This window comes from Diabrotica undecimpunctata, chromosome 4 (genome assembly GCF_040954645.1).
Source record: "Diabrotica undecimpunctata isolate CICGRU chromosome 4, icDiaUnde3, whole genome shotgun sequence".
NCBI classification, from domain to species: Eukaryota; Metazoa; Arthropoda; class Insecta; order Coleoptera; family Chrysomelidae; genus Diabrotica; species Diabrotica undecimpunctata.
The window spans coordinates 65,062,499-65,085,223 of NC_092806.1; the positions used below are offsets into that span (position 1 = coordinate 65,062,499).

Here is a 22,725-nt window from a genome sequence, read left to right on the forward strand (position 1 = left end):
TATTTATATAAAAAAAATTTAAATTATAAAATAAATTATAAGAAATAAAACAAATACAAATATGGCGCCGTATTTGTCTAAACTCAACTTTGACTTGATCACAGCACACTCCCTTCGCGCAGGAACGAGACTAGCAGCGCCACCAAACGAATGGGCGCCTAATCCGAACATGATTTGACCTTGGCTATCCCTGTTACCAATCTAGGTGTAATTTTATCTATGGTAAAAACTCATAGTGCAATGAACACAAGGTATCATATTGCGCAAGACATTTGACAGCTGACCCAGGCGTGTTACGTAGTCAAGAACGCTCGAACCCATTATTTGTAATGATAGTTAACGAGTTTTTTTGTATCAATTCACCGCCTTTTTCTTCAGTTAAAGAATTATAGTGCCTTAAAAACTACCTGTGGTGTTTAGTTTTTTATACTGTATAGTAGTTTTTTTTGTAAAACTAAAAGTTTTTATTGTCCATTGTATATCTATATCATTATGCAATTTGCAATTTATTTAAATTTAGCAATTAATTGTTTATTTTATTATCTTCTATTTTGTGATATTGGCGATTTTTGTAATTTCAATAAATTTTAATTATTTTTATTTTCTGACTTTTTGTAAGCTTTGTCCATAAAATTTTACAATTTTCTGTAACAAAGTCTACACCCATACGATATAAACAGTTATCTTCTAAGTCTTTTAAACATAGCGTTAAAAGAATTCTTGATTTTACCACAAAAAAACATCACTGCTTAGCATTTGCTAACGACTTGGTAATCTTGGCTAGAAGGAAAATAGAGCTGATAGAAACAGTCATGAAACTGAAAGAGAAGGTAGCAACCAAGGGAATGTATATAAATTAAGCAAAAACAAAGTATATGGAATGCACACATAAGAAATTCCTTCGGGGGCAGTACATAACAATGATAACAGCAAAGGTAACACAATATAAATTCGAAAAAATTAAAAGATTTGAGTACTTAGGAAATGTCTTTATAAGAGAACCTAACTGTGAGGAAGAAATACAGAAAAGAATTATGTCTGGCAACCGCGCTATATATGCTCTCAATGGGTTGTTAAGAAGCAAAAATATATCTCGAAGAGCAAAACTAAGGACATACAAGACCGTAATAAGGCCAATAGTGATGTATGCTTCTGAAAAATGGGTCACAACAAAGAAACACCAGAAGTTTTTATTAGTTTGGAAGCGTAAAATCTGGTGGCAACATATTAGCGGTAATTAAGGTTCAAAGACCTAGATGGTTGGGCCATGTGCAGAGACTGATTCCATCTAGAATTCCAAGAATGATACTACCTAGTGCATTGGTATGCAAAAGACGAAGACGAAGCGAGGTCAAGATGGAGCAACGAAGTAAAAGAAGATATGAGAAAACTTAATGTAACGAACTAGGAAGGAAAAGGGAGTAACAAAGAATAGTACATCAAGCCATGAGCCTAGTAGGCTCGTAGTGCTTACATATTATCATTATTAAGCAATATCAAGATAATTTTATGTGTGAAAATTACAGAAGATATCATTTAAAACATTGTGCAATATTGTGTGACCTCACTACACTCATATTCGATAGGCAGCTAGCTCATCCGATCTAAATAAAGTTGACTTTATCATTATTTATTTTGATTTTGTGTTTAGTTCAGCATATACGTACAAATTTAGTGCACCTACATTACAAAGTGATTATTAACAAATTAAGAAGTGGGAATACCTTGTATATTTGAAAAAAATTTTAAAATTTTTAGCTATACTCGACCCATTTTTATGTAGATACCACTTTTTGGTATCTTTTTAAACATCTGAAACATCGAACTCTGGAGTATAAGTTTATCAACATGTACCTACGTGTAATAAAAGATAATTAAAACTTGTTTTATAAAGGATATCTATGTTAACAAAAAATCAATAAAATTAAATTAACTTCAAATTATTATTTATGATTAAATATTATAATAACATAATTTTATCATTTCTTTATAATTACTATAATTAAATTAGCCAAATTATATAAAAAAAATTTTAAATTAAAACTATTTCTTCTACAACTACATTCAAATGTTGCGTGAAGAAGCGTTTTTGACTACGCCATGCGCGAAGCGAACCGATTTTGGAACATTATGTATCATACCTTGTGTTCATTGTACCATGGTAAAAACTATTATCTTTCCCCAGTATGCACTCTCATATGTAATTTTAAAGTAGAACTTCTTGAAAATTGCCTGGTACAAATTTCACATGCAAATGGTTTTTCTTGAGTATGCGTTAATATATGGGCTTTTAAATGAATATTTTGTAAAAACTGTTTGGAACATATTTCACATGCAAAAGGTTTTTCCCCAGTGTGCGTTCTCATGTGAACTTTTAAGTTAGAACTACGTGAAAACTGTTTCGTGCATATTTCGCATACACATGGTTTTTCTCGAGTATGTACACACAAATGTCTTGTTAAATCAGTATTTCGTGTAAATTTTTTCGGACAAATTTTACACGCAAAAAGGTTGTCGCCAGTGTGAATTTTCATATGTAGTTTTAAAGTATAACGATGTGAAAACTGTTTGGTGCATAATTCACATTCAAATTGACTTTCTCCAGTGTGTATTTTCATATGTACTTTTAAAGAAGAACTTTGTGTAAACCGTTTGGTGCAAACTTTACACGCAAAAGGTTTGTCACCAGTATGCGTTACCATATGAACTTTTAAGTGAGCACTTTGAGAAAACTGTTTGGAGCATATTTCACATGGAAATTCTTTTTCTCCAGTGTGCATTTTCATATGTAGTTTTAAATAATAACTGTGTGAAAACTGCTTGGTGCATATTTCACATACAAACGGTTTTTGTCCAGTATGCAACCTCATATGTAATTTTAAATTGAAACTTCTTGAAAACTGACTAGTACAAATTTCACATGCAAATGGTTTTGCTTGAGAATGCGTTGATATATGATCTTTTAAATGAGTATTTTGTGAAAACTGTTTAGAACATATCTCACATGCAAAAGGTTTTTTCACAGTATGCGTTATCATGTGATCTTGTAATTTAGAACTATGTAAAAATTGTTTTGTGCATATTTTACATAAATACAGTTTTTCTTCATTGTGTATGCTCAAGTGTCTTGTTAAATCGGAACTTTGTTGAAACTGTTCGGTGTAAAATTTACGCGTAAAAGATTTTTCTACAGCGTTCACCCTCTTGATGGCAGTTATAGATTGGTTCAATTGGTTACTTATAATACGATCTTTCAATTCGTTGTTTTCATCAGTTGGTATATCTTCACACATGAAACCTAAAATTGTAGTTATAATTTAAAATGATATTAAGCAACGAAAGTAAAAACAAAAAATAGTTACTTAGAAGAGACACAGTTAAGGTAAGTACAAGAAAATACCAGGACTTGCACTGGTCGATCTGAGCTCTCTGTACAATACAGTGAATTATATGTTGTTGACAAAACTCAAACGATGTGCTCAAAGATTACTACTTAGTAAAAATTGTGAAGCCTTCTTTACAAAACTATGCCACTCTGGAGCGAAAAAAAAACCGATGGAGGAGACAGAATAATGGACTGGCCCACGGAAGCATTTTTCTCCCTTTCTATTTAATACATACACGAACGACCAACCAAGACCAGAGTATACAGAACATTTTCTTTTTGCCGAAAACCTGGGCCATCACTGCGCAGGCTAGAACTTTTGAGGAATTGGAAAGCAAATTAGAGGTGGCCATTGAGACCATGAGACGCAACTAAGTTTCTTCCATTTCCACACCCGCCAAGCAAAAAAGAGGCTTTAAGTCCGATTGGATGGTGTTATTCTAGAACATACGGAGAAAACAATCTACTTGAGTTTCACGCTAGCCAGGTCTCTAACATATAGACACTAATGCGAGAAAACACGACATAAAGTGGCAGTCAAAATCAACATCCTCAAAAAACTCACCAATATCAGGTGAGGGGGGACATCCTGACCGCTTTGACAACTACCGACCGTGTGCTCTTCTATTCTGAGGCAGAATATGCCCGATCGGTTGATGGGAGCAGATATAGGGGAAGGATAACAGTCAAAAAAACAAAAAAGTATGATGAATCTATAAAACAAAACAATTCCATGAAGTTATGTTTACCTGTCTACACTGACTGTATCAGTCAATAATTAGTACAGATAACATTAATCCTGAGTAGACAATTGTGTCCAACACTCTAAAATATCCAGTACTACTCAACCTAATCAATATATTACAATTAGTAACAGTGTTTTTGGCTGTATGGATCCTAATACAAAAAATATCAGTTTCAAACTAAGTGCTACTTGCAGTCTAGGTCTATACACAGACCACTAATAATGTCTATATGTGTTTGGTACTTGTTGAAAACTTAATTTTTCTTGCAAAATGAATGTCTCCAGTATGCGATTTCATATGTTGTTTTAAAGAAGAGCCTCGTGAAAACTGTTTTGTGCATATTTCGCACATAAATAGTTTTTCTTCAGTATGTACACACAAATGTCTTGTTAAATCGCGATTTCGTAAAAATTGTTTGAGACAAATTTCACACGCAAAAAGGTTGTCTCTGGTGTGCATATTCATATGTAATTTTAACGAAGAACCCCGTGAAAACTGTTTCAAGCATATTTCGCATAAAAATTGTTTTCCTCCAGTGTGTACAAACAAATGTCTTGTTAAATCACGATTTCGCGTAAATTTTTTGGGGCAAATTTTACACGCAAAAAGGTTATCTTCAGTATGCATTTTCATATTTAGTTTTAAAGAAGAACTGTGTGAAAACTGTTTAGTGCACATTTTACAATCAAATTGGCTTTCTCCAGTGTGTATTTGCATATGTACTTTTAAAGAAGAACTTTGTGTAAACTGTTTAGTGCAAACTTCACACGAAAAAGGTTTTTCACCAGTATGCGTCATCATATGAACTTTTAAATGAGCACTTTGTGAAAACTGTTTCGGACATATTTCACATGCAAAAGGTTTTTCACCAGTATGTACCATCATATGTCTTTTTAAATCTTTATTTGTTACAAAATTTTTGGTGCAAATTTGACATGTAAGAAGTTTGTCAGAAGAATGTATATTCATGTGAACACGCAAGGTGGAATTGTGTGCAAATTGTTTTGAGCAAATTTTACACGTGGCAGGATTTGGCCTGTTGTGCTCTTTTAGATGTCTAGTCAAATTTTTCTTTCTTGTATACTTTTTAAAACAATTTTGACACTCAAAATATTTTTCCATAGTATTCACTTTCCTAACATCAGTTGTACATTGATTCAATTGATGACTTATAATATGTTCTTTTAATTCGTTGGTTTCATCAGTTTCTATATCTTCACACATGAAACCTAAAATCGTAGTTATCCATTAAAACGGTATTAAGCAAGAGCAAAAAATAATAGTAAAAAAATTACAAGGAAGTGTGAAACTTCTTGTGTAAGTATATTAAATTTATAATGAAAATACTAATTCTTTAAAACTATGCGATTGGTCTTATTACTTAGTGATAAAGAATCTAATTAGATGGAATATTACAAAGGATACGTTGACAAATATAAACGTTTTTATTATAACAATAATGCTCGGTTACGATATAAACTGCTTTTTGACTCGTTGACATACTTGTCTTGCATAGGTAGTGCCAACAACTTTGTAAAAATATCAGCTTGTTGCAGCTCAGACGGTACATTTAAAGCAATGAGTTCCTTTTCAAAACAATTTTTGATAAAGTGATGTCAAACATCAATATGTTTGGTTCTTTTTGATTCTAATGTAGAAGCCATCTTAATATGTACATGATTGGTTATCTTTATACACAAGTATATTATACATAGTTTAAAAATCTCTTTTAACATCTGACTAAAGATCAAATTTTCTGTAACACATGAAGATAATGCCATATATTCGGCATCTGCACTAGATAGTGACATTACAATTTCCTTCTTAGTTTTAGAATAAATAACATTATTATTAAGTAGGTAAAAAGAAATAAGAATACATCACAATCAATTTATTCTACCGCCAACGACCGGTTTCACATACTATAATTTGCTATAATCCTTTTACCCTATGACGTCCGATATGTAATTAAGATATGATCAGTGGGCCTCAAACAGTGGGGCGTTAATATTTAATTCCGATCGCTTGAAAAGTAAAAATATTTAATTTCCTGTATTTTATGTTCAGTAATATTGAATTTTACTATATCAAAGGCAAATAAAATGAATATAATATGTATATACAGGGTGTGTTAAAAGAAGTGGGACGGAATATTTCGAATAGTCGAAATTATTTGTCGACATCAAATGTTCATCAAGGTCTCTATAAGTATTTTGCGTAGAGTGAAAATTATACGCATGGTTTTGCATGCAGTTAAATTGGAGAATACTTGCCAAGTTGCTGGTATGTCCAAATTTATACATCCAAGACTTTACTTTCTACAGACATTGTATTAAATATAACCTTGAAACAAATTGGCACTAAATCACTTCCGAGTTTTCAGCAAAACAAAATGTTTAAACACGTGTAGTCCAGTAATTTTCTCTTTTTTTCTATTCTATCAACACCAAAGCTATTGAGAGTATGCAGTCCAGTAATTAGACCGAAGGTACTTTATCGTTTAACTAAATCACACCACAAAGTCCGAATTGAATTCCCGAAACACTTTTTTGTTACTTCTTTTTAGCAAACGATTTGCCCTATTCACTGTCTGATATTTCACTATTAGAGTCGTCACTATCTGAATTGTCTATCCGAATAATTAGAGGCCGGACCTCATCTATAACTCGCTCGGTTTGAAAAGACTGAACGAGTATGTCTTCCGTATGTCTAATACAATTTTGTCATTGTTCTGCCTTTATTTGTTCTAGCGATTCTTTCCATAAACTAAGAACGCTAGCGTCATCTGTTGTTTTGGATGCATGTTTATCATAAAAATTTTTGGCTATACCCCAAACTAACTCAACTGCATTATAGTTGCAATGGTAGGGCGGAAGTCGAAGAACTTCATGCTCATATTTAAGAGCCATTTGGTCAGTAACAAATTTCTTTTGAATTTTGTGCTCTCCACACCTTTGAAGTAAATCGACTTTTTAAAAATATGTCGCTGTGATAAATTTTCTTTTCTGTCAACCACAACTTTATTTCTTCTTTTGTCCAGCTGCTTGAAGGAAATCTCTCTTCTACTCTTGAGTAGTAGGATGCATTATCCAACACTATTATGGATGGTCGCTCCAATTTTTTTAACAAATTTTCTTCAAACCATTCTTCAAAAATATTTGCATCCATCATTCCATGGTAATCACCTGTATTCTTTGTTTACGAAAAAAATAAACTAGAATCAGGAATAAAACCCTCATCATTTCCAGCATGAAGTATAATGTAGCGTTTAACATTACCGGAATGATTAGAAGAATAACATTTCGTGGTGTCATCTTGCCAGGATGATTTTGACATATTTCCTTTAGCGAAAATCCAAGTTTCATCTAAAAATACAACTTGCCTCGGACTATCAGACGTTTTATTGTTCATGTACTTTCTTAAAAAATGCCACCGTTTTGAAACAACATTAGAGAGTTCACACAATACTTGCCTATTATTTGTCTTTTTATATCGAAAACCTAAATGTTTCAGCACTCTCCACAAACTTGTTAAACTAATATCACACAGTTCCTTGTCTTTTATTTTTTGCTTTTATTCTCTTGCTTACTTTATTTATTTCATCCTCACTCATGTTATTAATTATTCGGAATGTCCTCTCTGAGATACAACAAGCATTGCATGTGCGTTTCTGAACTGCCATAACAGATGTCAATGGACCCATATTATTTTTTTCCAAATGGAAATAACTTTCGACTATTAGAACTAAACGCCGTTCTTCTGGAGATAACACTCTCGATACAAGTTTCGATTGTATTTTATTTTCTTCCAAATTACTAATTTTGCTTTAAAGTACCGCTTCACTACACTACTATAAAAAATAGGTACTTATATACAACTACTACACCCTAAAAAGGACGAGGGTTGTACAACAGACGAAACAATCGAACACAAATTATTTAACAGCCAATGCTAAACAAGCATTATCACTGCATTGATTGTGATTGCAAAAACCGTTCGCATGTTTTAAATAAGATTTTTGCTGATTATGTATTTTGTTAAATTATTAAATAACACCAATACAACCCACGACCATCAATTACTTTTTAACGATAAACAGAAGAGAAATATGATGACGTTTGAATTTGATCTACTTTGTCGATGGCAGTGTCGTTAACAGAAAGATATTTTTATATAGCATGAATCATTTTTCAATGATTGTGTGGATTTAAGAAATACATTATTAAACGAATTTTTAAAGTGTGTATAAAGTAGATTACAATTATTATGACACATGGTATTTACTTCTTATTTTTCAAATAAGATGTTCTTGTAAAGGCATAACTTTGATTATTGGGTAAACCTACATTATACGATACGTCAGAAGAAATTTAAAAAAAAATTATTCCGTACTAGTACTATTGCAATAAAATATTAAAAAGAATAAACGGTAACTTGTTGAGCAGTGCTGATTGAAACAACAGAGCAGTAAAATGTTATTCATAAAGGTAGTGTAAAATATATCGCCGCTTTATACATATATATATATATATATATATATATATATATATATATATATATATATATACCCGGTATTTTAGGCGTCACGCCCTTCCGGTAGGGATCTATGGAGGAGTATCACCGAGACGCAAGCCCTTATCTCTTGAAGTACTGCTCCACCATAGGCCGATCAGACACCAGCATATTCTAGTCTAAGCCGCAGATTCATCTAGAATTTTAAACTGCTGCGTTAGACTTTTTGTTTTTCTGTACACCGAGCTGGGGACCGAACCCACGTCCACTGAACCACTCGCAGTGAAGCGAATGAGAAGCCGGCCGCCCAGCCCGCTTGGCTATCTGACCGACCGAGTAATAAAGTTACCAGCATTTAATTGGAAAGCATTAAATTAAAATTGCTTAGGTGAAAAATATTATATGCATCTTCAGGTCAACGGTACATGGTAAACTGAATGCTGAAAATATAAAAACTCGTATTAGGGTACTGTCTGGTTACTTACATTACTTGCCAATACAAGGATTATTATTAAATATTTGAAAAAACATATTTAAAAACGGTTACGGCAAACTGGTGGCAGGTGATCATCGGTTTTTACTGCAACCATTTAACGAATAAAGGGAAAATTCTTGAGGGGAGAAGATATTAATATTCTAGTCTAGTTGTTAATATCTTTCCCCCTTAAGAAGTTTCCCTTTATTTGTTAAATAGTTACAGTAAAACCGATGATCACCTGTCACCAGTTTACCATAAGTTTTTTACCTATGTTTTCTCAAACATTTAATAATCCTTGCATCTAAGTAATATTTATTTATTTAATTTCAATTTTACTGGATTGTTTTTTTCACAAGTTTTATTTTGTTTGACTTAATCAATTTTAAAGTCATATTTAATAATCACACACATATAATATTGGCATAATTGGTGTTTATTCTGTACCAGACAGCACCCTAATACGGATTATTATATTTTCAGCACTTATTTTACCATGCACCGTTGACCTGAAGATGCATAGCAAATTATAGATTATAGTATGCGAAACCGGTAGTTGGTGGTAGAATAAATTGATTGTGAGTAAGTCTTATTCTTATTTCTTTTTAGCTATTACTCATATTACTTAAATCTGTGCAAGATTTTGTTAATTAATTCCTTTTATGAAATATAAACTTTATTTCCAATTTTACTTATCTGTAAACCTAAAATACTAATTTTTCACTACCAAACTCTTTCCATTTAAATTTTTTCTTTAACTCAAACTTTAAAAGATAATATTGTTCTCCAGTTTTGAAAATATTATCAAATCATCAATCAAAGGATCCTTCTTAGATCGTTAAACACCAAGATTGATGGTCAGCGAAAGTGCCTATTATCTTCTTCAATTTCTGGAATATAATTAGTGTACAATAGGTAAAGTAAAGTTCGTGTAACCTTCTGGCTAAAGTCTAGCGTTAGGGTTTTCAGGTCGCGCAAGCGCCCCTAACATGACTTAACGACTACTTTCGTAGCCGGGACCGACGGCTTTACGTGCCCTCCGAAGCACGGTGGCAGTTCAGTTAAATTAGAAATTAAAAATTTTGTCGGTGCCTACAATAGGTAGAGTGTGATCCCAGTACACTCCCACTTTGATTTCTTTTAGTCCAGACTAGGCCTCCTCCTGCTTGACTCCGAAGATTCTGTTTAAAATGGAAGATTCTAATAATTGGGAATATTAATTTGCTAGTACTCTTTTTAGTTTGTGAATAAGGACCTTATGCAATACTCTATATCGAAAGCTTGAGCAGGATCCAGAAAGACGGCTAAACAAACTGTCTTTCCTTCCACTGCTCTTTCTATTAAATTAGTTATTCTTTGTATTTGATCCAAAGTAGAATGACTTTGGATCTATTATTGGTTTTAATCTTTTTAGCAATAGATTTTTAAATACTTTCGATAGTATAGGCAACAGAGATATCTGTATGATAAAACATCATTTTCCGGTTTACAGGGCTTTGCTATCATTATGACCTCCGCAACTTTCCAGTTAATCGGTGCTTACTTAAGTCTGAATGATGCATTTATAAGTGAGTAATTTTCGCTATAGCTTATTTTGGAAGCTTTTAATATTTTTCCTGTTACCAGATCGAATCCAGGCTCTTTTCCAGGACTAATATTTTCATTTATCCCCTTTTGGACTTAGGAGCAACACATTTAATTTTTATTTCGTCTTTTCAGTCTAAATAAGTCAGTTCCTTTAAGGTCATCTCCCTCGTTTGGTTGGAATGTATTCTTTAAATGTTATTCAAAATTTTTAGCTTTTGTGTATGTTTTTTGCATTTCTTATTGGAGGGTTTTGCATGATGAGTTTTTTGTCATTTCTTAAAATTATTTTCGTTATTTAAATTTGTATATTCTTGTATAAAAAGGCGCCAAATTTTGTTTTGGCCGGAGCGCTAAAACCCTTAGAACCGGTCCTGGTAACCATTATCTGAATAACCCACCATAATTAGCTTTTCACTACGAGAATCAACAGTAGATTTTCTGTTCTCTTTGAATACAATTTGAAGACCTGCTTCTTCCATTAGTAGATTCTTTTTAACAAAGTTTTAAAAAATTGCTGTGGTAACTGATTGATATATTTCAGGCATTGCAGACAGTAACTGTAATACAACTTCACTATATTGTACTTGATTTCCTTCACTTTTAATGTCCCAAACAGTTTGACTAAATTCTGTTAAAAACCGCCAAAGTGGCCCCACTTTCAACGTTATCAGGCGCCATTCATATATGCATTTCGACAGAAATATTTAGCAACTTCAACAGATTGACTCAAGATTTTCATTAAAATTTTATATTTATAAAATAACATTAACTTTTATATAGTAAGTTTCCATCAGCGCTTTTTCTCAAAATAGTAAGGTATCGCTTAGGGACCCATACAGCCAGTCCAAGCATGTACGTAGTTTTAAATAAGAACTGAGTGAAAACTGTTTGGTGTAAATTTCACATGCATAATGTTATTTCCCATTGTGTACTATCTTATGTCTTTTAACATAATTATGTTACAAACTGTTTGGTGGATATTTCACACGCAAAAGGTTTTTTCCCAGTATCCTTTTGGAATATTATATTGGTTACAAACTGTTTCGAGCACTTATATAAAGTATGCCTGCGTAAGTTGGTGGCTTAAGTAAACTTTTTTAACACTTTGACTGCCATGTGTATACCTGAATATATACAGTGTCTGAGATCAAACCGCCACGTGTATATTTACATATACACACTCAGTAAAGATCGTTTGGCCATGAGTATTCTACAGGAGTACACTTTACATGTATTTCCAATATAACTTAGCGGGGCCTGGGGCAAATTAAAAATGATCTTAGCCTGAGAAAAAAATAGTTCGTCATTTTTCTATTATTAGTTGAATAATTATAGTGGATTTTTTTACAACTTAAACGCTAATTAATTGTCAATTTTGATCTGTTTTACAAAAGTGTTTATTGTGATTAGTAATAGGTACAATAGATACAATAATGTACTATAAAATAAAATAATAACACATATATTATTATACTATTATACTCTAATGACTATTTTGGGAAAATTTTGTGCTTATAAAAAAAACATTCTAAGCAGAGAAATTTTTGATCACAGACTTGACATTTAGTGGTAACTTTCTTAGTTTTATTTATTGCATAATCTCGTCTACGATCATCTTTATTTCGTTGGTAACAAATTACGCACCAACTTTTTTTACCTACTTGAATAAATTTATATTCTGGGGGTGTGTTGTGGGAAATATAACTTTGTTTACCTTTTGAAAGTAGTTTCAAGCACAATTTTTCTTTGAAATCTGTTCTTTCTGGTACAGTTTTGTTATTATATAAGTTAATCCAGTAAGTATTGTTCTAGTAAGTAGTTTAACTGTCACCTTCCTGTACTATTTAATGCTCCGTCTAATAGAGGTAGAATACGACGATAATTGATCAGATACAGCAATGAAACTTTTTGCATTATTAAAAGTCACAATAGCTACCGGCTTGTTTTTGACCTGAATTCTACCTGGAATGTCAATAAAATTCAGTTTGTGTTTGGTAGTAAGCATCAGGACATCGCGTTTATCTTTCCATTTAACAATGACAATGCCATTTCTATCTCTTCCTACAATTTCACTCTTCTTCAGTTTGCTTACCACTACTTTTTTCGGAATACCTTTACGATTTCTTTGTAGTGTTCTTACTAGATGTGTTTTTCTGCTTTGTAACTTTTCAGCTAACTCTATGCTGGTGTACCAGTTGTCAGTGTACAATGTCATTTCTTTATCGAGACATTCGTACATAAGTTCAAATATATAACTGATGATGTTGTTCTTTGCCATTATTTTTACATTCCGTATTGCATTTTAAAGTCTTTATAAGTCCTCGCAATGTCTGGGGTGACCAGTACTGTTTTTTAACCTGTTCTAAAAAGTGCAGTTGATCATGGGGAAGTGTGCCTATGTTGGACCCCTGCCTATGATGGACCCCCTGCTATAATTTCAAATATGGCGCGGTTACATGTACATCGCCGGTTGCTGCTTGCGCACGAAGTTTGTGGTTTAGTATTTGCAAAGTTTCAGACCCGTGGCGGTTATAACAGTAAATTTGTGAAATAAAATTAAAATTTGGCGTTGCTGATCTAATAAAATTTTTTGATAAGTAATATTTTACTGGTAACATACGTTAAGTTAAGTGTTGCTTTTGTTTTGTATAAAATGACTACACTTTCTTTGTCAAATACTATACTTTGTTTTAGGTTAGAATGGTCAAAACAAAAGTAACAGAATTAAATTTACTGTCTTGTCTATTTGCCTATGATGGACCCCTTTGTCGTTATGTATGACGGACTAGGGGTCCATCATAGGAAAAAGAAATGAGTTGCTACTTAAAGATTAACATAATACATTTTACAGGGATGGATCCTCATAAAAGGCAACAGTGGAATGAGAGTAATATGCAGCAAGCTTTGAAAAGCATACAAAAAAAAACTATGGGGTTTAAGCTGGCAGCAAAAACATTTAACGTTCCAAAACATAACGTTCCATAACATGGACGAGTCCGGTTTGACAACTGTGCAAAAGAGATCGCAGAAGATTTATGCTATATAGTAAAGGTCGCAAACAAGTTGGTGCTTTAAGTAGTGCAGAGCGCGGTCTACATGTTACGGTCGTATGTGCAATGAATGCAATTGGAACATATGTTCCTCCTGCTTTGATTTTTCCTCGACAGAGAAAGAAAGACGAACTTATGATCGATGCACCTACTGGAAGTGTAGCCTTCGCTCAAGAAAAAGGATGGATGACTTAAGACATTTTGTGTCTCTGGCTGCAACATTTTTTAAGGGATTCAAAGGCTTCTAAAACCAACGAAGTTTTGTTGTTACTCGATGGTCATGATAGTCATAAAATTCATAAAGTCATAAAGTTCTCCAGTTTGCAAAAGAAAACGGTATTATTATGTTTTGTTTTCCTGCTTACTGCTCTCATCACGTTCAACCTTTGGACGTAGGATTTTTTAGACCACTTCAAACTTACTACGGCCAAGAAATTCAATTATGACTGCGACAGAATCAAGATAAAACAGTTACCCAATTTAAAGTAGCCAGTATCTTTAATAGAGCATATTTAAAAAGTGCTCTTCCATCAAATGCAATAAATGCATTTAAAAAGACAGGAATAGAACCGTTCAATCCAGATGTCTTCGAGGATTGACAATTTTTGAGGTCTATAACAACAGATAGAGGAAATTATGAACAAAACCCACTACCAGGATGTTCTGACGAGAACTCACTACCGGGACATCGGAACCAAAATGTTTCTTCGATTGAAGGTTTATCAAAAATCATTGATCAGAAATCAACATCATCGTCAGTCCTAAACATCTCAGTCGAAGATATTTGTCCTCATCCTTTAGATGGAGTAGTTGAAGTAACTCAGAAAAGGGGTAGAAAACGGGGTAAAACAGGATATTTAAATTCAACGCCAGAAATTGATGATATAAAACAAAAAATTGCAGAAGAAGCAAAAAAAGAAAACAAGACGCAAGCAAAGTGAAAAGGCAAGTTCGTGTTTCAACTACAAACAGTTCTGAAGATGATTGTGAATCTTCTTTTGAAGAAGACGACTCGGACGATGCAGCTTGCATTTACTGTAACGAACTATTTTCGCATTCACGATCCAAAAACAAATGGATTCGTTGTCAAGTGTGTAAGAATTGGTGTCACAACAAATGTGCAGATGTAAATCCTGGATGTAAACAATTTGTATCTGAACTGTGCTTGTAACTTTTTTCTTAAAAATACCTATTTGTAATATTATTTATCATTTAGAATATCTTTTGGTTTAATAAAATAATTTGGTATTTACTTATTTTATACAAAATGCAACGGGTCCATCATTAGCGCATATATGCCAATGATGGGCCCTTAACAGGATTTTAGTAAACTATGAATAACTTTTGTCATCTTAATTTTTATCAAAATTGGAAAAATTTGCATATTATACAAATAACAAGACGTTATGTGGTCACATTTAAAGCCTGCTTAGTAAATAATTAAAATTATTATGGAGCTTTTTCCTTAAGGGGTCCATCATAGGCTCATTTCCCCTACATAGAGTTTAAGTCATTGTTAAACCAATTAATTTTTTTAATTTGCTTGGCCCTTACCTTATATCTTTTAACTGCAACAGAAACATAAAAGAAGAATGTACCTGCCAAAGAAAGATATAAGGTAAGGGTTAAGTAAACTAATCAAATTAATTGGTTTAACAATGACCTCAACACTACGTGTGATCAACTGCACTTTTTAGAACAGCTTAAAAATCAATACTGGTCACCAGACATTGAGAGGACATGTAAAGACTTTAAAAAATACAATACAAAATGCAAAAATCATGGAAAATAACAACATCATCAGTTATTCTAGTAATCCAATAGAGTCTGTGTGGAAAATCATAAATAAACATTGTGGCATTAAGAAAAATACTAGTCAACCTCCTAATATCAGTCCAAATATCTTTAATGATTTTTTTAACAGATAGATATCCCAGTTTCAATTCTGAATCAAATAGATGTAACTCTAATAAATATATTAAATCAATTTTCTTTCTCTGAAGTTATTTTCAACACAGTATGGGATATTATCAATAATTTAAAAAATAAAAACAGCTGTGACATTCCTGGACTGAATGTAAGTTAATCAAAACAATAAAAAATATCATAATAATTCCACTTACTAAGCTAATTATTAATATCTGTATCAAAGAAAATGTTTTCCATCTGTCTATAAAAAGCGATAATTCATCCAATCTTCAAAAAAGGGAAATCAAACCTGCCAGAAAATTATCTGCCAATCTCACTGCTGCCAATTATTTCGAAAATTGTGGAGTGGCACTACAAACAGTAGATTTTTTGAGGTCAATGGTATGTTTTTTGAGTGTTAATTTGGTTTTCGCAAAAATAAAAATACAGTTTTAGGCATTTTAAACCTTATATTGTATATTACTGAGTCAATTCATAGACTTCAATTTAACCCAGTCCTTTTGTGTGACTTGAGCAAGGCTTTTGACTTGGCCAGCCATGAAATTCTCCTGCAGAAATTAGAAAAATATAACTTTTGTTTTGAGAGTATTGAGCACATAAAATAAGTTGTCAGGATTGGTAAGGTGTTGTCTATAGAGTGTGTTACATATTGAAGTACCCCAGAGTTCAATACTGGGCCCTATTTTATTTTTGATTTATATAAATGATCTTCCAAATATGGAACATAATGCTAAGTATATTCTTTGCAAATGACACTATGGTGGCCTTTGCAGCTGGCCATTAAGGATTTGCTGGAGAGTTCTACGATGATATGGCAGAGAACTGAGCAATGGTTTGCTGCAAATAGGTTGGTTCTGAAAAACAATAAAACTAAACAAGTGATTTTCACAATGAGAAATGTGAGTGATATGAATGATGGGAGTCAGAGAAATTGAGTTTCTTGTTCTTTTGGGCCCAAAATTAGAGTGGGGTCCACATATTAATAGCTTGTGCAAAAAACTAATAAGTCTCTTTATTTTGAGGAACCTTTCAAAATATGTCTCACTGGAGACTGAGGGTCCTTGCTGGTTTGGGATTTAGGGAGGCCTATCAGGCTTATGAAACATTGGGAATTCTTACTGTACGGGCACATACATTTCATTCTAGAAAACCTTCGATTCATGAAGAGAAATATCAATCTTTATAGAAGTCATGAAGATCAATACAGTTAAGATATATTCACAAGCAGGATATGATATCAGCATATTGGCATTTGAGAAGGTGTCAAAATGGACAAGGATATTGGGCAAAAAAATGTTTTTCGGCCTGAGAATATAAGAAACATGCCTGAAAAGGAATTTGAAAATAAAATTAAAAAAATATTGATAAAAAATTCCTTTTATACAATTCATGAATATGTACAACATAATTTTAATTTTAATTGAGGTTTTGTACGTGATTAATGTGTGTAAGATTTTAGATTTTTAACATGAATAAACAGTATTAAGTGTATTTAGCACAGTTGGTTGGTACTATCTTTGTACATGTAAAATGAAAAATCAGGTTGGCTATCACTCTGGATCCTTTTAGTATAATTATCTCTGTTTTATTAGACACCAGCTCTAAGCTGTTAGTTGTAATCCACCTAATAACTTTTTTCCAGCATATATATTAAGTTATTTATTACACCCACATTTGTGTCACCTTCTATTAATATTGCTAAGTTGTCTGTATATGCAATTGCTGACATATCTCTGCAGTAATATACATTCGACAACATTGGACCTAATACAGATCCCTATGGTATCCCAAAAGACAGTTTTTTCTTTACTTGTCACTTTAATATATCAGTCAGTAACTTAATTTTTAGATCTATCTATTAGATAATCTGTCACTCCAGCAATTCCAGTTTCCTTATGATGTATCCCAGTTGACAGAATTGAAGGTATTCTCTACATAGAACATAACAAGGATTGCTCATTTATTTCTTGTTCTTTTGACTGTTTCAGGTATGCATTTCAATGATTTCACCACTTCTATAGCTGATCAGAAACTGTTCTTGTGTTTAAGAGTTTGTGTTCAAAACAACATTTTATGAAGCATTCATAGAATTTCCCAATACAATCTAATATGTAAATATATATGCCCATATGAACTAGCCCAATCGAGTAGTTTCTCAAGTTTTAAGATTAAGACTAATTTGCAATCTTCAGTTATCTGGAAATTCTTAGTTGTGCAGGAGCTCATTCAAAACCTTTCTGGTGTCTTCAGGATTTTCCTGTACTAGAATCTGTATGGCTTCTGGCAACTCCATCTAGGCCAGGTAAACTATTGATTCTTATGTTTTGAGCAGCTAATCCAATTTACTGTATGGTGAACTTGTCTGGGGATCTATTATCTATATTGTATGGTAGAAATTAGCATTCAGACTCATTAGGAAAAAGGGTTCTCGCAATTTTTTTTTCTACACAAAGGCTTCACTCCAAAAGTCTAGTGCATCAAGTAGGTTCTGAAAGTATGTTCATTAAGTCGTCTATTTTATTAGACACCAGCTCTAAGCTGTTAGTTTGTAATCCACCTAATAACTTTTTTCCAGCATATATTAACTTATTTATTACATCCACATTTGTGTCACCTTCTATTAGTATTGCTAAGTTGTCTGTATATGCAATTGCTGACATATCTCTGCAGTAATATACATTTGACAACATTGGACCTAATACAGATCCCTATGGTATCTCAAAAGACAGTTTTTTCTTTACTTGTCACTTTAATATATCAGTCAGTAACTTAATTTTTAGATCTATCTATTAGATAATCTGACACTCCAGCAGTTCCAGTTTCCTTATGATGTATCCCAGTTGACGGAATTGAAGGTATTCTCTACATAGAACATAACAAGGATTGCCCATTTATTTCTTGTTCTTTTGACTGTTTCAGGTATGCATTTCAATGATTTCACCACTTCTATAGCTGATCAGAAACTGTTCTTGTGTTTAAGAGTTTGTGTTCAAAACAACATTTTATAAGGCATTCATAAAATTTCCCAATACAATCTAATATGTAAATATATATGCCCATATGAACTAGCCCAATCGAGTAGTTTCTCAAGTTTTAAGATTAAGATAATTTGCAATCTTCAGTTGATCTGGAAATTCTTAGTTGTGCAGGAGCTCATTCCAAACCTTTCTGGTGTCTTCAGGATTTTCCTGTACTAGAATCTGTATGGCTTCTGGCAACTCTATCTAGGCCAGGTAAACTACTGATTCTTATGTTTTGAGCAGCTAATCCAATTTCCTGTATGGTGAACTTGTCTGGGGATCTATTATCTATATTGTATGGTAGAAATTAGCATTCAGACTCATTAGGAAAAAGGGTTCTCGCAATTTTTTTTTCTACACAAAGGCTTCACTCCAAAAGTCTAGTGCATCAAGTAGGTTCTGAAAGTATGTTCATTAAGTCGTCTATTTTATTAGACACCAGCTCTAAGCTGTTAGTTTGTAATCCACCTAATAACTTTTTTCCAGCATATATTAACTTATTTATTACATCCATTATTTGTGTCACCTTCTATTAGTATAGCTAAGTTGTGTGTATATGCAATTGCTGACATATCTCTGCAGTAATATACATTAGACAACATTGGACCGAATACAGATCTCTATGGTATCTCAAAAGACAGTTTTTTCTTTACTTGTCACTTTAATATATCAGTCAGTAACTTAATTTTTAGATCTATCTATTAGATAATCTGACACTCCAGCAGTTCCAGTATCCTTATGATGTATCCCAGTTGACAGAATTGAAGGTATTCTTTACATAGAACATAACAAGGATTGCCCATTGATTTCTTATTCTTTTGACTGTTTCAGGTATGCATTTCAATGATTTCACCACTTCAATAGCTGATCAGAAACTGTTCTTGTGTTTAAGAGTTTGTGTTCAAAACAACATTTTATGAAGCATTCATAAAATTTCTCAATACAATCTAATAAATATATATGCCCATATGAACTAGCCCAATCGAGTAGTTTCTCAAGTTTTAAGATTAAGACTAATTTGCAATCTTCAGTTGATCTGGAAATTCTTAGTTGTGCAGGAGCTCATTCCAAACCTTTCTGGTGTCTTCAGGATTTTCCTGTACTAGAATCTGTATGGCTTCTGGCAACTCTATCCAGGCCAGGTAAACTACTGATTCTTATGTTTTGAGCAGCTAATCCAATTTCCTGTATGGTGAACTTGTCTGGGGATCTATTATCTATATTGTATGGTAGAAATTAGCATTCAGACTCATTAGGAAAAAGGGTTCTCGCAATTTTTTTTTTCTACACAAAGGCTTCACTCCAAAAGTCTAGTGCATCAAGTAGGTTCTGAAAGTATGTTCATTAAGTCGTCTATTTTATTAGACACCAGCTCTAAGCTGTTAGTTTGTAATCCACCTAATAACTTTTTTCCAGCATATATTAACTTATTTATTACATCCACATTTGTGTCACCTTCTATTAGTATAGCTAAGTTGTCTGTATATGCAATTGCTGACATATCTGTGCAGTAATATACATTAGACAACATTGGACCGAATACAGATCTCTATGGTATCTCAAAAGACAGTTTTTTCTTTACTTGTCACTTTAATATATCAGTCAGTAACTTAATTTTTAGATCTATCTATTAGATAATCTGACACTCCAGCAGTTCCAGTATCCTTATGATGTATCCCAGTTGACAGAATTGAAGGTATTCTTTACATAGAACATAACAAGGATTGACCATTTATTTCTTGTTCTTTTGTCTGTTTCAGGTATGCATTTCAATGATTTCAACACTTCTATAGCTGATCAGAAACTGTTCTTGTGTTTAAGAGTTTGTGTTCAAAACAACATTTTATCAAGCATTTATAAAATTTCTCAATACAATCTAATAAACATATATGCCCATATGAACTAGTCCAATTAAGTAGTTTCTCAAGTTTTAAGATTAAGACTAATTTGCAATTTTCAGTTGATCTGGGAATTCTTAGTTGTGTAGGAGCTCATTCAAAACCTTTCTGGTGTCTTCAGGATTTTCCTGTACTAGAATCTGTATGGCTTCTGGTGACTCCATCTAGGCCAGGTAATCTACTGATTCTTATGTTTTGAGCAGCTAATCCAATTTCCTGTATGGTGAACTTGTCTGGGGATCTATTATCTATATTGTATGGTAGAAATTGGCATTCAGACTCATTAGGAAAACGGGTCCTCGCAATTTCTTTTCTTGTTTCTACACAAAGGTAGGCTTCACCGCAATAGTCCAGTGCATCAAGTAGGTTCTGCCAGTATATTCATTAAGTCCTCTTTATTTTGTTACAGACATATCATCTACAATTTATACAGAATACATATGAAACACAATGCGTACACTATGTAATGCAATACACAAACATATAATCTACATAAACACACATTACAAACAAATAACACAAAAAAAAACAGTCAGAATTTAATATTCCGAGGGTGAAAACATCAAGTTCAGATTTTTTCAACCAAAACCTATTAACAACTTTTAATTATACAATTTGCCAGATTTTTTTGGATTTCCAGAGTGGAAATTAAAACGTCAAACATTAGTTAAAAACGTAATTTCATTAAAATCAATTGTGGCTAAATCTCATACAAACATAATGAATATTTTTAAAAGTTATTTTAAACAGAAAATATGTAAAAATCAACATTGAGCACCCAATAAAAAGCATTGTACATTAAACAGTACCTAAGTGAAAGCGAATTCATATAAATTTCATCTCAGCAGACATTGTTCCCTCTCACTACTCTAGTACCCAAATATTACTTAAGTACTTTTTCCCAAAAATTTAGATTATTCGATGTATTTATGTATACTCTCTGATAAATATGCGCTAGAAGTGTACTTACAATTTGATAGGCATGTAGTTAAAGACAAATTACTTACTTTCATGTGTTTGTTTTACTTTAAGGAGACACTGTTTATCTTCATCGTATTCTATTTCTGTCTTTAAAAAAGGATCTTTCTTATAGTTTAAATAATCGAAAGCAGTATGTGCACTTTCTGTATAGGGTTCTTCCTTAATCTCAGTTTTAAAGGTATTAAGAAAAGCATTATGCACCTCGTTATCAACTATTTCTATTTTACACGTCTCTTCCATAACTTCTTGTTTTACTTCCATTTAATTTGATTGGTATTCCAGAAATATATTTACAATAATTAAAAGTAAACAAAAGCATTGGTCAATTATTTTTTTAATTCATCACAATCACAGAAGCAAAAAACTGACCAAACGTCATCGGTTAAGAGTAACTTCTTCTTCTTCTTTTCTATTGGCTTGCATATGGGTGCATTCGCCAGCGAATTTGGGTACGCGATATTAAGCACAGAATAAATAACAATCAGAATGCTCACTGTCAGATACCGCCTTTGAAGTGTGTCAGGACCATATTTTAAACGGAAACATAAAGTCGGATTGAGAAATGTGTGACAGAGCTACGACAGAACTGTTAATTTAAATATTTATAGATTAATAATTTAGTAAATTTGACATATGTTAATTTTTCTATGCACACCAGATAAAATGTCACTGAACAGCACTGGTTCCGTTTAAAACATGGCTGATTCCGTCTGCGCGTACTTATTTTTTCAAGCAGAATGGGCCAATGACGTATAATATATTATTATAGAATTTTTCATATAAAAATGATTGCACGTCATTCAAGATTTACGATATCAGAATCCCACTGCGTTGCGAAACATCAGAATACTTAGTAAGTGAGGAATTTTTAAAATGTAAACTATTTGTCAAACTATTATATTAACAGTAAATACACTTAGTTTTAAGACTAGTGCAACACACTAAAATGCATAAGAAAACATTTTAACACAAAATTATATATTCTAAATTTTAAACTTACCTCTTTTACAGCATTAATAGTAAAAACGTTCCGCCATTATTTCTCGTTCAAAATAATCTATCTTATATGAAAGTTTATCAGCTTTCTACAGACTATTTAGTTTTTTGGCATAGCACAATCACAATACACAACAATAATTAAT

General features: G+C 32.5%; 1 protein-coding gene across 4 annotated transcripts; it reads right to left on the bottom strand.

Moving 5' to 3' along the window:
- Positions 1-206: 206 nt before the first annotated feature.
- LOC140439606 (uncharacterized) lies at positions 207-21,951 on the bottom strand. 4 transcript variants are annotated; one of them, XM_072529627.1, is made up of 4 exons: positions 21,610-21,731; positions 15,879-16,035; positions 4,135-5,360; positions 207-3,298 (listed from the first exon to the last, which is right to left on the bottom strand). In XM_072529627.1, exon 4 carries the CDS (start codon positions 3,291-3,293, stop codon positions 2,172-2,174), a length of 1,122 nt encoding a protein of 373 aa, XP_072385728.1. In that variant the 5' UTR covers positions 3,294-3,298; positions 4,135-5,360; positions 15,879-16,035; positions 21,610-21,731; the 3' UTR covers positions 207-2,171. The 4 variants fall into 4 exon arrangements, with proteins under 4 accessions (XP_072385728.1, XP_072385727.1, XP_072385725.1 ...); XM_072529626.1 differs by lacking the exon at positions 15,879-16,035 and having other exon boundaries at positions 21,610-21,745; XM_072529624.1 differs by lacking the exons at positions 4,135-5,360; positions 15,879-16,035 and having other exon boundaries at positions 21,610-21,951.
- Between the last annotated feature and the right edge of the window lie 774 nt (positions 21,952-22,725).